Source organism: Oryx dammah, unplaced genomic scaffold (assembly GCF_014754425.2).
Source record: "Oryx dammah isolate SB20612 unplaced genomic scaffold, SCBI_Odam_1.1 HiC_scaffold_11229, whole genome shotgun sequence".
Classification (NCBI taxonomy): domain Eukaryota; kingdom Metazoa; phylum Chordata; class Mammalia; order Artiodactyla; family Bovidae; genus Oryx; species Oryx dammah.
Genome location: NW_024080622.1, coordinates 1,218,193 through 1,230,658, shown reverse-complemented (window position 1 = coordinate 1,230,658; position 12,466 = coordinate 1,218,193). Strand labels below are relative to the sequence as shown.

The 12,466-nt window shown below is 39.9% G+C and overlaps 1 protein-coding gene across 2 annotated transcripts in view; it reads right to left on the bottom strand.

The window, feature by feature from the left end:
- LOC120861138 (fatty acyl-CoA reductase 2) overlaps window positions 1-12,466 on the bottom strand; it is a 178,065-nt gene that overhangs the window by 52,048 nt on the left and 113,551 nt on the right. For both annotated transcript variants that reach the window (XM_040236774.1, XM_040236773.1), the window contains exon 2: window positions 4,733-4,962. In XM_040236774.1, coding sequence (XP_040092708.1) covers window positions 4,733-4,921 — 189 coding nt within the window. In that variant the 5' untranslated portion in view covers window positions 4,922-4,962. The remainder of the gene's footprint in view (window positions 1-4,732; window positions 4,963-12,466) is intronic.

Below are 12,466 nucleotides of genomic sequence, written 5' to 3'. Positions count from 1 at the left end.
ATAACCAACTTGTACTGTTTCCCTCCAAAGTCTAACCAAATAGAGGAAGATTAGACTTCATATGGAATATTTTCACCTTTTAGTGAAATGCTGCAAAAATATTAAACTACATCTTTTTATGAAGCCCAGGCCCTGTCCTTCTATCTGACCATATAAGTCAAAATTTGTGGAAGTATAATTAATGCCTTTGCTACAAAACCAGAAATAGAGATGTAAGAAGAAATGTCCAAAAAAAAAAAAAAAAAAAGAAATGTCCATATTTCAATATTTCAATTTCTTGAGCATTTTGGTGCTACAGTAATTGTTCACTTTCTACTCATTTATAAATATCTTCAATAGTGTTACTGTAACAGCAAAGTCTCTTTGAGACAAAGGAAAGATTTTTTTAGTGACAAAGGAAAAATACCTTTTATTCTGATGTTGAATTTAGGAGCCTGTGTGAAGGAAGGCTTAGCAAGGTGATAGGTAGATGAGACTGCTTATAGGAAACTAACTTCCTATGCTGGATTTGATTCTATTAGGGCTATCTTGAAAGATTTGGAGAAAATGTTTTAAAATTGCAACTGGAACACAACTGCTGGACTAGAAATGGAAAGTCCCGAGCATTGAGGAATTTATCAGATGGCTGCTGAATGTAGTTTTCTTGGTTTTAAGATATTACCAAGTTCTCTCTTCCCTGTAGCTCAAATGGTAAAGAATCTGCCTGCAATGCAGGAGACCTGAGTTCGATCCCTGAGTCAAGAAGATCCTCTGGAGAAGGGAACGGCAATCCACTCCAGTATTCTTGTCTAGAGAATCCCATGGACAGACGAGCCTGGTGGGCTACAGCCCATGGGATCACAAAGAGTCAGACACGACTAAGCGACTGACACTACACTACATTCTCTCTGCATTGGAGATGACAAATTTATGGGTGTGCTTTGGATCAGTTAAAATACAAAGCTGAGGGGCTTCCCTGGTAGTACGGTGGTAAAGAATCCGCCTGTCAGTGCAGGAGATAACAGGCTGGATCCCTGATTCAGAAAGATCGTGCATGCACTGCAGCAACTAAGCCCAGGAGCCGCAACTATTGAGACTTCGCTCTAGAGCCTGGGAGCCACAGCTACTGAGCCCACGTGCTGCAACTCCTGAAGCCTGCATGCCCCGGAGACGTGCTTCACAAGGACAAGCCACCGCAGTGAGAAGCCTGTGCCCTGCAACTAGAGAGCAGCCCCTGCTTGCTGCAACTGGAGACAAGCCCCTGCAGCAGTGAAGACCCAGCACAGCCAATAAATAAATAAATGTTTAAAAATTAAAAAGTACCACAAAGCTGATGACTTTATATTTTACATTAACAAAACACAGAGAAATTTATTTTTCCTTGTCAACCCATATGTCAGCTTGGATCTCCCTATAAACTTAATAAATTATAATTGATTTATGTCCCTAATTTAAGATTCTCTGTGAGATTATGGAGAATTTCCACATGGACAGTGATAGGCTAAGATCTGGAGTTTCTGAACAAATCAGTATATGGCATACTTCAGGCCACACAGGTTGGTTCAGAAATTGATACATAACCTAACCCTGACTGATGAGATGTAAGGCAAATTTTGCTGAGGGTTTCCAGAAAAGAAGTTCCATCAATCTCAAAAGACAGCTTTAGGGAGAGCCAGCTCTCCTCATTCAAAGATTGTCATACATGTACGTGAGTAAAGTATTATTATCCCATTTTACAGATAAGGAAACTAAGGATCAGGAAAGTGTATATCTTGCACACTGTCCCACGGTTTATCAGTGGTGCTGAGATTCAAACACAGATCAATCTACTTCTGAAGCCCATGCTCTTAAGCACCATCCGATAGCAACAGATAGTCCCCAGGTGATACTGATGCTGCTGGTTGGGAGACCGCAGTCTGAGAACCACTCTGTATAAAAGTTAACAGCTGACAGTTATAAATAGCCCAATAGTGAAAACAGGGCTAAAGGTTTGCAAATCAGTTTCACAAATGATATTAATAGTATAATCAAGAGTTCCATAACAAAAGTAATGTCTCAATACAGCACATTGAATGTAACAGGAGGTGGAGACTAGGCTGACCACAAGATTCTTTGTCACAATAGTTATCTAGAAATTCATAAGCTGACTACAAAGCTAAATGTGTGATGAAAACAAAGTCCATCAGGGATGTATAGCTGAGCAAAGCTGTATAAGAAGAGAAATATGTGAGTTTCTTCTAGATTTTGGTTTTATGCCACATCAGCCTTTTTTTTTTTTTTTATTCTTAAGGACCATTAGTTACAACGCAGGCATACTTGCCCTGGAGGCAGACTGGGGTAGGGTCTCTAAAGTCTAATGCTCTTATTTACTAATTGGGTGACCTTTGGTGAGCTTATTTATTGACTGTGTGACCTTTGGTGGGCTTCTCTAATGGCACAGATGGTAAAGAATCTGCCTGCAATGCAGGAGACTGGGTTCAATCCTTGGGTTGGAAGTCACAAAGAACTGGACACGAGTGAGTGACTAAGCACAGATTTTTGGTAATTTAATACTTCTGGTCTCATTTATCTCATCTATCAAATTTGGATATTAATAATTCTCACTTCACAGCATTGTTGAAAAATCAATCAGATAAGACGTGAAAGGGGCTTCCCAGGAGGTGCCAGTGGTAAAGAATCTGCTGGCTGATGAAGGAAACAAGAGACATGGGTTGGATCTCTGGGTGGGGAAGATCACGTAGAGGAGGGTATGGCTGCCCACTCCAGTATTCTTGCCTGGAGAATCCTATGGACTGAGGAGCCTGGTGGGCTACAGTCCATGGGGTGGCAAGAGTCAGACACAACTAAAGTAGCTGAGCACGCAAGTCATGAAAAAGCCATTGAGTAATGTCTGCCACGTACTAAGTATCCAGTAAGTGTCAGCCATTATTACTTGTCCCACAGCTGAGTTAGGCCATGAGATACAGGAGAGACTTCTGTGCTTCTCTTGATAATGGTTTATACAAAACCTCATGCTGATACCAGCAGATAAAATATAGTCATCAAGCTTACTGGGTGTCTATAATGTGCTGTGCTATCAGATACACATCTCTGTTAGATGTCAGCGGGCCTAAACACTGGAAAGGAGACTGTAGAAAATTCTTATTTAAATCTTCCTTTTGCTAACCTTGTACATTCCAGACACATATATTTATCTCCTATGGCAACCCTACGAGGTCATTGTTTTTAAACATTGCAAGCTGAAGGGTAAGATGTATAAACTGACAGCAAATTGATAAAGCATTTCATACCAAAGCTTTCAAATATATAAATTAAGACATGAGGTGATATATTCATAATTTGGGAAGGGAGTTTGAGACTCAACTGCTCATTCACACATGTATTTCATTTGCAGTTTTTCCCTTAAAGGAATTTACAGGATAACAGAAGTGGGGTAAGAGAAATGTCAAGTTATCATAGATAAAGTATACAACTTGCAGCATTTAGACAACTGAAAGTATTACTGCATGGCTACTTAGTAATCATATCTGTTTATATTAATAATATGATATGATATAATATGTAAATGACTCTCCAAAAATTTTGAGGAAAACTACCCTCAATTTAGAAGAAAATTAAGGAAGAGTTTGGATGAACTTGTGATAGATTTGAAGGCCTGGTGAGTCCACGTGCTTACTCCTTAGAAGAAAAGTTATGACCAACCTAGACAGCATATTAAAAAGCAGAGACATTACTTTGCCAACAAAGGTCCATCTAGTCAAAGCTATGGTTTTTCCAGTAGTCATGTTTGGATGTAACAGTTGGACTATAAAGAAAGCTGAGCAACAAAGAATTGATGCTTTGAACTGTGGTGTTGGAGAAGACTCTTGAGAGTCCCTTGGACTGCAAGGAGATCCAACCAGTCCATCCTAAAGGAAATCAGTCCTGAATATTCATTGGGAGGACTTATACTGAAGCTGAAACTCCAATACTTTGGCCACCTGATGCAAAGAACTGACTCATTGGAAAATACCCTGATGCTGGGAAAGATTGAAGGTGGGAGGAGAAGGGGATGACAGAGGATGAAATGGTTGGATGGCATCACCAACTCAATGGACATGAGTTTGAGTAAACTCTGGGAGTTGGTGATGGACAGAGAGGCCTGGCGTGCTGCAGTCCATGGGGTCGCAAAGAGTCAGACACGACTGAGCGACTGAACTGAACTGAACTGAGTCCACTTGGAGAGTTTTAGCATTTTGATTCTTACTTGGTAATTTGCAGAATATATTTACGTTATCTGCTCATTTGCCCTGGACAGGGTCTAAGCACTCTTTCCCCTCTTAAGGGAAAACACCACAGATTTCTTTTTTTTTTTCCTTCAGGAGGTTTATTCAGTTACAGTATACTTTTCATCAAAGCCTCCCTCCCCCAAGGGATCTCAAATTTGACCTCATTTTTTCCTTTATTCCACCAGTATATTCTAATCCAATCAAGAGCTGGTTTCAACATACAGCAAATTAGGGAAAGGGCACAATGGCTCTTTCAAAGTGAAGTGAAAAAGCTTTTCAAGGTTCTTTTTTCCAATTAAACACCTTCCAGAAATGAAAGATGTTGCTTGCATTCTACCATAGATTTCCATGAACTGTTGGTTGCTCTCTTGTTTTGTCTCCTCTCCTCTATCTGCCCAGAACTTCTGGGTCCCATCTGCATCTGGGGCTATAAGGGAACATTGCAGTGAGTCACCATCCCCCAAGACTCTTCCCATAAGGCATACCTTACTATTTAGGATCTGGAAAACCCTCTGCTGCAGTGTCTGGCCCTGCTTGGGCCTCACCAGGATGTAAATGACTTTCAGGTCTGGGCTGGTGCGAAATAGCTTCTCCATCAACACTTTGCCCAAGAAGCCTGTGGCCCCAGTAATGAGAATGGACTTGCCACCATAGAAAGCTGCAATCATGGACATGATTCTTCCCTTTTGTCTTCGATAGCTTCAGAAAGAGGTTCCTGAAAAGAAAGAGAAATAACAAAAGATTACATTCTCAGAAGTGCTAAAATGCAGTCATTTAAAATGTTGCTGGCATTTCCAGGAGTTGAAGGCAGGAAAGGGTCAGATGGAGTGATAGCATCATGGTTTATTGGCAACACAATTCATTTCAATCAATATTTATTGAGATTAATCTCTATGCCTGACATCATGCCAGCAACTGTGGGCAAGAAATGAGTAAGATGTGGTTCCTGCTCTCAAGGAATTGCTTGTAGTCTAATGGAGGAGACAGATTCCTAGAAACTCTTAAATATTATATGGTAATTCTAAAACCAAAGAAAGCACAAAGAAAGGGTACATAGCAGGATCTGGAAATTTCAGGAAGGCCCCTATAGAAGGTGACATGAGTGGTCAAACTTGAAAAGAGATAAGGACCAGGGTAAGGGCATTCCAGACCAAGGAAAGATCAAAAGCAAAGGTCCAAGGTGTGATGTAGGATGCTGTATGGAGGAATAATACAAGGAATTCAGTGTAGGAGAATGTAATTCATAAGGCTAGGAGTAGCCCCAAACCTGCAACACCAAAGATGAGAACAATTATCAAATTTTACAACTTATGATGTAATTTTTAAATTTGGCTGCAGTTGTATTTTATTTAAACAAAATTTTTTTAATTTAAATTTATTTATGTTAATTGGAGGCTAATTACTTTACAATATTGTATTGGTTTTGCCATACATCAACATGAATCTACACGTGTTCCCCATCCTGAACCCCCCTCCTTCCTCCCTCCTGTACCATCCCTCTGGGTTGTCCCAGTGCACCAGCCCCAAGCATCCTGTATCCTGCATCGAACCTAGACTGGCAATTCATTTCTTATATGACATTATACATGTTTCAATGCCATTCTCCCATATCATCCCACCCTCTCCCTCTCCCACAAAGTCCAAAAGACTGTTCTATACATCTGTGTCTATTTGGCTGTCTTGCATACAGGGTTATCATTACCATCTTTCTAAATTCCTTATATATGCGTTAGTATACTATATTGGTGTTTTACTTTCTGGCTTATTTCACTCTGTATAATAGGCTCCAGTTTCATCCAACTCATTAGAACTGATTCAAATGTATTCTTTTTAATGGCTGAGTAATACTCCACTGTGTATATGTACCACAGCTTTCTTATCCATTCATCTGCTGATGGACATCTAGGTTGCTTCCATATCCTGGCTATTATAAACAGTGCTGTGATGAACATTGGGGTACATGTGTCTCTTTCAATTCTGGTTTCCTTGGTGTGTATGCTTAATCCAACAACACATTAAGATCATACACCATGACCAAGTGGGCTTTATCCCAGGGATGCAAGGATTCTTCAATATCCACAGATCAATCAGTGTAATACACCACATTAACAAATTGAAAAATAAAGGCCATATGATTATCTCAATAGATGCAGAGAAATCCTTTGACAAAATTCAACATCCATTTATGATAAAAGCTCTCCAGAAAACAGGAATAGAAGGAACATAACTCAACATAATAAAAGCTATATATGACAAACCCACAGCAAACATTATCCTCAATGGTGAAAAAATTGAGAGCATTTCCCCTAAAGTCAGGAACAAGACAAGGGTGCCCACTTTCACCAGTACTATTCAACATAGTTTTGGAAGTTTTGGCCACAGCAATCAGAGCCAAAAAAGAAATAGAAGGAATCCAAATTGGAAAAGAATAAGTAAAACTCTCACTGTTTGCAGATGACATGATCTTCTAAATTGAAAACCCTAAAGACTCCACCAGAAAATTACTAGAGCTAATCAATGAAAATAGTAAAGTTGCAGGATATAAAATCAACACACAGAAATCCCTTGCATTCCTAAACACTAAAAATTTTTTTTAAGACTTTATTGAATTTATTACAGTATCAATTCTATTTTACAGTTTGGTTTTTCGGCTGCAAGGCAAGTGGGATCCTATCTCCCGGACGAGGGATTAAACTCACACCCCCTGCATTGGAAGGTGAAGTCTTAACCACCGGACACCACGGAAGTCCCTCAGTTGCAGTTGTATTTCAGTTCAGTTCAATTGCTCAGTCGTGTCCGACTCTTTGTGACCCCATGGACTGCAGCACACCAGGCCTCCCTGTCCATCACCATCTCCCGGAGTTCACTCAGACTCATGTCTATTGAGTCGGTGATGCCATCCAGCCATCTCATCCTCTGTCATTCCCTTCTCCTCCTGCCCCCAATCCCTCCCAGCATCAGAGTCTTTTCCAATGAGTCAACTCTTCACATGAGGTGGCCAAAGTATTGGAGTTTCAGCTTTAGCCTCAGTCCTTCCAAAGAACACCCAGGGCTGATCTCCTTCAGAATGGACTGGTTGGATCTCCTTGCAGGCCAAGGGACACTCAAGAGTCTTCTCCAACACCACAGTTCAAAAGCATCAATTCTTTGGCACTCAGCTTTCTTCACAGTCCAACTCTCACATCCATACATGACCACAGGAAAAACCATAGCCTTGACTAGACGGACCTTAGTCAGCAAAGTAATGTCTCTGCTTTTGAATATACTATCTAGATCATAACTTTTCTTCCAAGGAGTAAGCATCTTTTAATTTCATGGCTGCAATCACCATCTGCAGTGATTTGGGAACCCCCCCCAAAAAAAGTCTGCCACTGTCTCCACTGTTTCCCCATCTATTTCCCATGGAGTGATGGGACCAGATGCCATGATCTTCGTTTTCTGAATGTTGAGCTTTAAGCCAACTTTTTCACTCTCCTCTTTCACTTTCATCAAGAGGCTTTTTAGTTCCTCTTCACTTTCTGCCACAAAGGTGGTGTCATCTTCATATCTGAGGTGATTGATATTTCTCCTGGCAATCTTGATACCAGCTTGTGCTTCTTCCAGCGCAGTGTTTCTCATGATGTACTCTGCATAGACGTTAAATAAGCAGGGTGACAATATACAGCCTTGACGTACTCCTTTTCCTGTTTGGAACCAGTCTGTTATTAATTTATTTAGAGAAAATCATTTCCAGGAGCAAGTCTGGTGATGGGATGCCAGATGCAGCACTCGGATGTTGGGACTTCTGAGAAAAAGCACTCCACGTATAGAAATGCAACCAGAAGTGTTTGGTCTTTAAGCCTGGCCTCAAGATTGTTGATTGGAAGCAGTGGAGCTTTGAAGGAACGGCCATAGTGTGGCCATTTGTGTGTATCTGATAGAATACAACTCCAGGGACTGGCCCGGACATCAGGGCTTGTAAAGAAGAACAAAAACAAGTGAAAAGGTCAACACCCCGCCTCTTTAGCTCTAGCCAAGTTAACTCCAGTGACTCCGTAACAAATAGTGACTTTTCATGCTGTTCAGTCACTAAGTCGTGTCTGACTTTGCAACGCCATGAACTGCAGTATGCCAGGCTTCCCTGTCCTTCATGTCCTTCCCCCTAGGAGTTTGCTTAAACTCAGGTCCATAAGTTGCTGATACAATCCAACCATCTCATCCTCTGTCACTCCTTTCTCCTCATGCTTTCAATTTTTCCTAGCATCAGGGTCTTTTCCAATGAATTGGCTCTTCACATCAGGTGGCCAAAATATTGGAGCTTCATCTTCAGCATTAGTCCTTCCAGTGAATATTCAGGGTTGATTTCCTTTAGGATTGACTGGTTTGATCTTCTTGCTGTTCACGGGATTCTCAAGAGTCTTCTCAAGCACCACAATTTGAAAACATCAAATCTTTGGTGCTCAGCCTTCTTTATGGTCCAAATTGGTATAAATTATTGTTCAATATGGTGTAAATTATAGTTGTAATTTATACTTTTGAGCATCTTGAGTCTATGTTCTTGGGCAGAACTCTTTGCCTATGGAGGATTCATTCATTGATGGATTTCAAATAATTCTGTGCACCTGCTATGCCAGACTCTAAGTTCTTAAGATAAACAGTTGGATAAAGCAAATAAATCCTTGCTGTCACTCAAACAGAGGAAGCCAGAGATATACTGATAAATAAATACACTGACAAGTTAATTACAGACTGTTACAAACATAAATATAATAAGGATCAATGACAAAAGTCACAATCATCAATGTCATTCACTCTAGGGACCATTGCAGATTTCAAATATTAGCTACATTCACTGAGTTATTTAAATTCTGTTTATTAAAGATTGATATGAGAATAATTTTGAAGAATACATTTGGACCTTGTGCAAAAGAGCAATGAAAGATACTTTTTGTCATATTACATAAGGTTGCTCATATTACAGTCTATCCAATTATTTTCTCAAGAATGTAGCATGCGGGGAAAGTATTGAATATTCTTGCCTTGCCTGCCTTGAAGCTCAGAAGAGTGATGTCATCAAGTTTGGAAGACAGCGCATATTCTAGTTTAGCATTCAGATTCTAAGCAAGACTGTCTAAAATCAAATCCCAGATCTACCATTTACGAGGTGTGTCATCTCAGGCAAATTATTAATCTCTCAGTGCTGCAGTCTGTTCATTATTAAAATGGGGATAAAGTATCCAGTTACTAGTGCTGTGGTAAGAATTATGTGAATGAATACATGTAAAACACTTAAAAAATACAACTTACCTCTAGTACTGTCTATTAGTATTGTCATTGCTTCCACATTTTTCATCTTAATGGTTCCTGGCTTTTCCTTTTGACATGTATTTTATATGCCTTCTTTTGGAAATATGAGGAGATAATTTACACTCAATCATCAAGCCAAATAAAATGCTTTCCCCAAATGCAACTGTACTTAATGATAAATCTTTCCAACTCCTTTACATATAAAAATGTTTATGTTATTAGGCATAAATGAGCATGGTTGGCAGGAAAATATAGATGGGAAACTGAACTTGGAAAGTGCAACTTCCCACCCTCACTGGTTCTGAAGATGTTATGTGCTTGTTTTGTAATAATGTTGGCTTTAGTGGAGTCATATTTTCTGGAAATGCAAAGATACTGTTAAGATTTTTGGTCCCAGACAAGTTTGCAATGTGTAAGGAAAAACTTTAGAGAGCAGGTTGCATATCTCTGATGAACCAATTTTTTGTGGGACAAAGGAAAACTCGATGTGTCCCCAAAGAATGGAATGTGCCTGCTCTGCCCACAGTCCAAGTCCAAGCATTTCTCAAACACAACAAAAACCATAGCACAGTATAATGAGTGCTCTGAGAGGAAAACAAAGCATAAGCCAGTATCTCCTGGCACTCAGTACCCAAATGGCAAAAGCAGGTGGCAGGGGAGTAGTGGTCAAGACTCCAATTAAAGCAAGTGATTCTGAAAAATGTCAAATCAAAGCTGCATCAGAGTTGTTTCTTTAAACTTTTGCTTCTGCTCTCAAGCTACTGGCTTGGTTATTGAACCCAGAAACTACCATATAAAAATTGGCCCTGGAAGCCCCATTTTACATGTCATAGATCTGCAAGGTCCAGGAATTGCTAATTCCTGATATAATTCATTTGGACTTCCCTGGTGCCTCAGACAGTAAAGATCCACCTGCAGTGTGGGAGACCTGGGTTCGATCACTGGGTTGGGTTGATTCCCTGGAGGAGGGCATGGCAATCCACTGTAGTATTCTTGCCTGGAGGATCCCCATGGACAGAGGAGCCTGGTGGGCTACAGTCCAGGGGGTCAATCATCAAGCCAAAGAGTTGGACAGGACTGAATGACTGAGCGCAATATAATTTATTAAAATAATTAGATTGTTTCAGAACGTCCCTGGTGATTCAGGGGCTAAGACTCATGCTCTCAATCAGGTGCCCTCAGGTTCAATCCCTGGTTAGAGAATAGATCCCATACACCGCAAGAAGGAGTTCACACGACTCAGCTAAATATCCCACATGCTGCAGCTAAGACCCAGCACAGCCAAGCAAACAAATAAATGCTTCAAAAACACGTATTTTAAAAATAGAGTGCAGAGAGGTCTGTGTAACCTTCTTTCAGCTTCCTCCAATAACATCTTATATCCTCATACATATAATTTAAAAAACAAATTGTTTCAAAAATGAAAATAATTTTACACTCAGAAATGGAAGATATATAACTCTAGAAGGAAGAACATGTTTTTTTTTTTTTAATTATATAATTTATTTTTTTTACTTTACAATTCTGTATTGGTTTTGGTATACATTGACATGAATCCACCACGGGTGTACATGCGTTAGAAGGAAGAACATGTTTAGAACATGGCTTACCTTTCATATAGTCTCAGATTACTAATGCAGAAAACAAAGGCCACTTTCCTATTCCTCATGCATATAACAGTTTGTGAGAAGCGTAATCTACTTTGACAATATCGGAACCAGCCTGTATAATGCAAGGCTAAGTGACAAATAGGCTGACAAGGCTGACATGAGAGTCAGCCAATACATTTTCAATGACTGTCTGCATGTGCCAGGCACTGTCCAGGCACTGGGACTAATAGTGAACAGGCCTTATGCAGCTTAGATTCTTCCTTCCTACATTCTGGAGCATTTTTTTCTCCTTAAGATTACCAGCTCTCCATGGTAATGAGTGGGATTTCATAGTTATCACTCTCCTTTTGTTCTCTAGAAGTGAGGCTATTCTCATTTCTAGAAAATGTGTGTTACAATATTGAATCACAAACAGTTGTGCCAAGTTAAACATTTTTTGCAGGTTTAAGCATATGGGGACTTTAATTATTCTTTGGGTGGTTCCTCTGGAAAATAAAAGCTTAAGATTCAAGAAAGCATTTAAGGTAGACAATCCATATTTCTTGGTAGCCCTTGAAAGGAAAAATTTTTTAAAAAAGAAACAGGTGTTTTGCCTCTCAGGAATCATACTTTGTCAAGGTTTTGTGTTTTTTGCAGTATTAACATTTTGGGAGGGATAAATATTTGTTGTGCGGGCTCTCCAGGACAATATGGAGTGTTTACCAGCACCCTGGCCTCTACTCACCAGAGGGTCATAACATCCTTCTGTCCCCAGCCAGATGTGATAGTCGGACATGCCTCTGCATGCGTGCTCAATCACTTCAGTTATATCCAGCTGTTTGTGACCCTATGGTCTGTAGCCCATCAGATTCCTCTGTCCATGCAATTTTTCTGGCAAGAATACTGGAGTGGATTGCCATGCCCTTCTCCAGGGGATCTTCCCGACTCAGGAATTAAACCCGAGTCTCCTGCACTGCAGGCAGATTCTTCACTGATTGAGCCACCAGGGAACCCCAAAATGTCTCTAGGCTTTGCTAACTGGGCTCCTGGGGGAAAACTTGCCTCCCCTTTCAGAGAGCCACTGCTTAGTAGTACTTTTAAAATTTCTCAGTTTATAATATTCTGTCCATCCTATTAAAGGGTCAAAATTCAAAGTTTAAATTTCTATTTGTGAAGCTAAGTAGAAATATAATCCACTTTTACATTCTATTTTATCTATATTGAATCACTCACAATTAATTACATTTACCCAAGCAAATTACACATGTGGTTAATCTTGACTGAACTCAAAATGAAGATGAAGGAAGGTTACTCCAGATAAAGATCCTCTGCTTTTTATTTAAC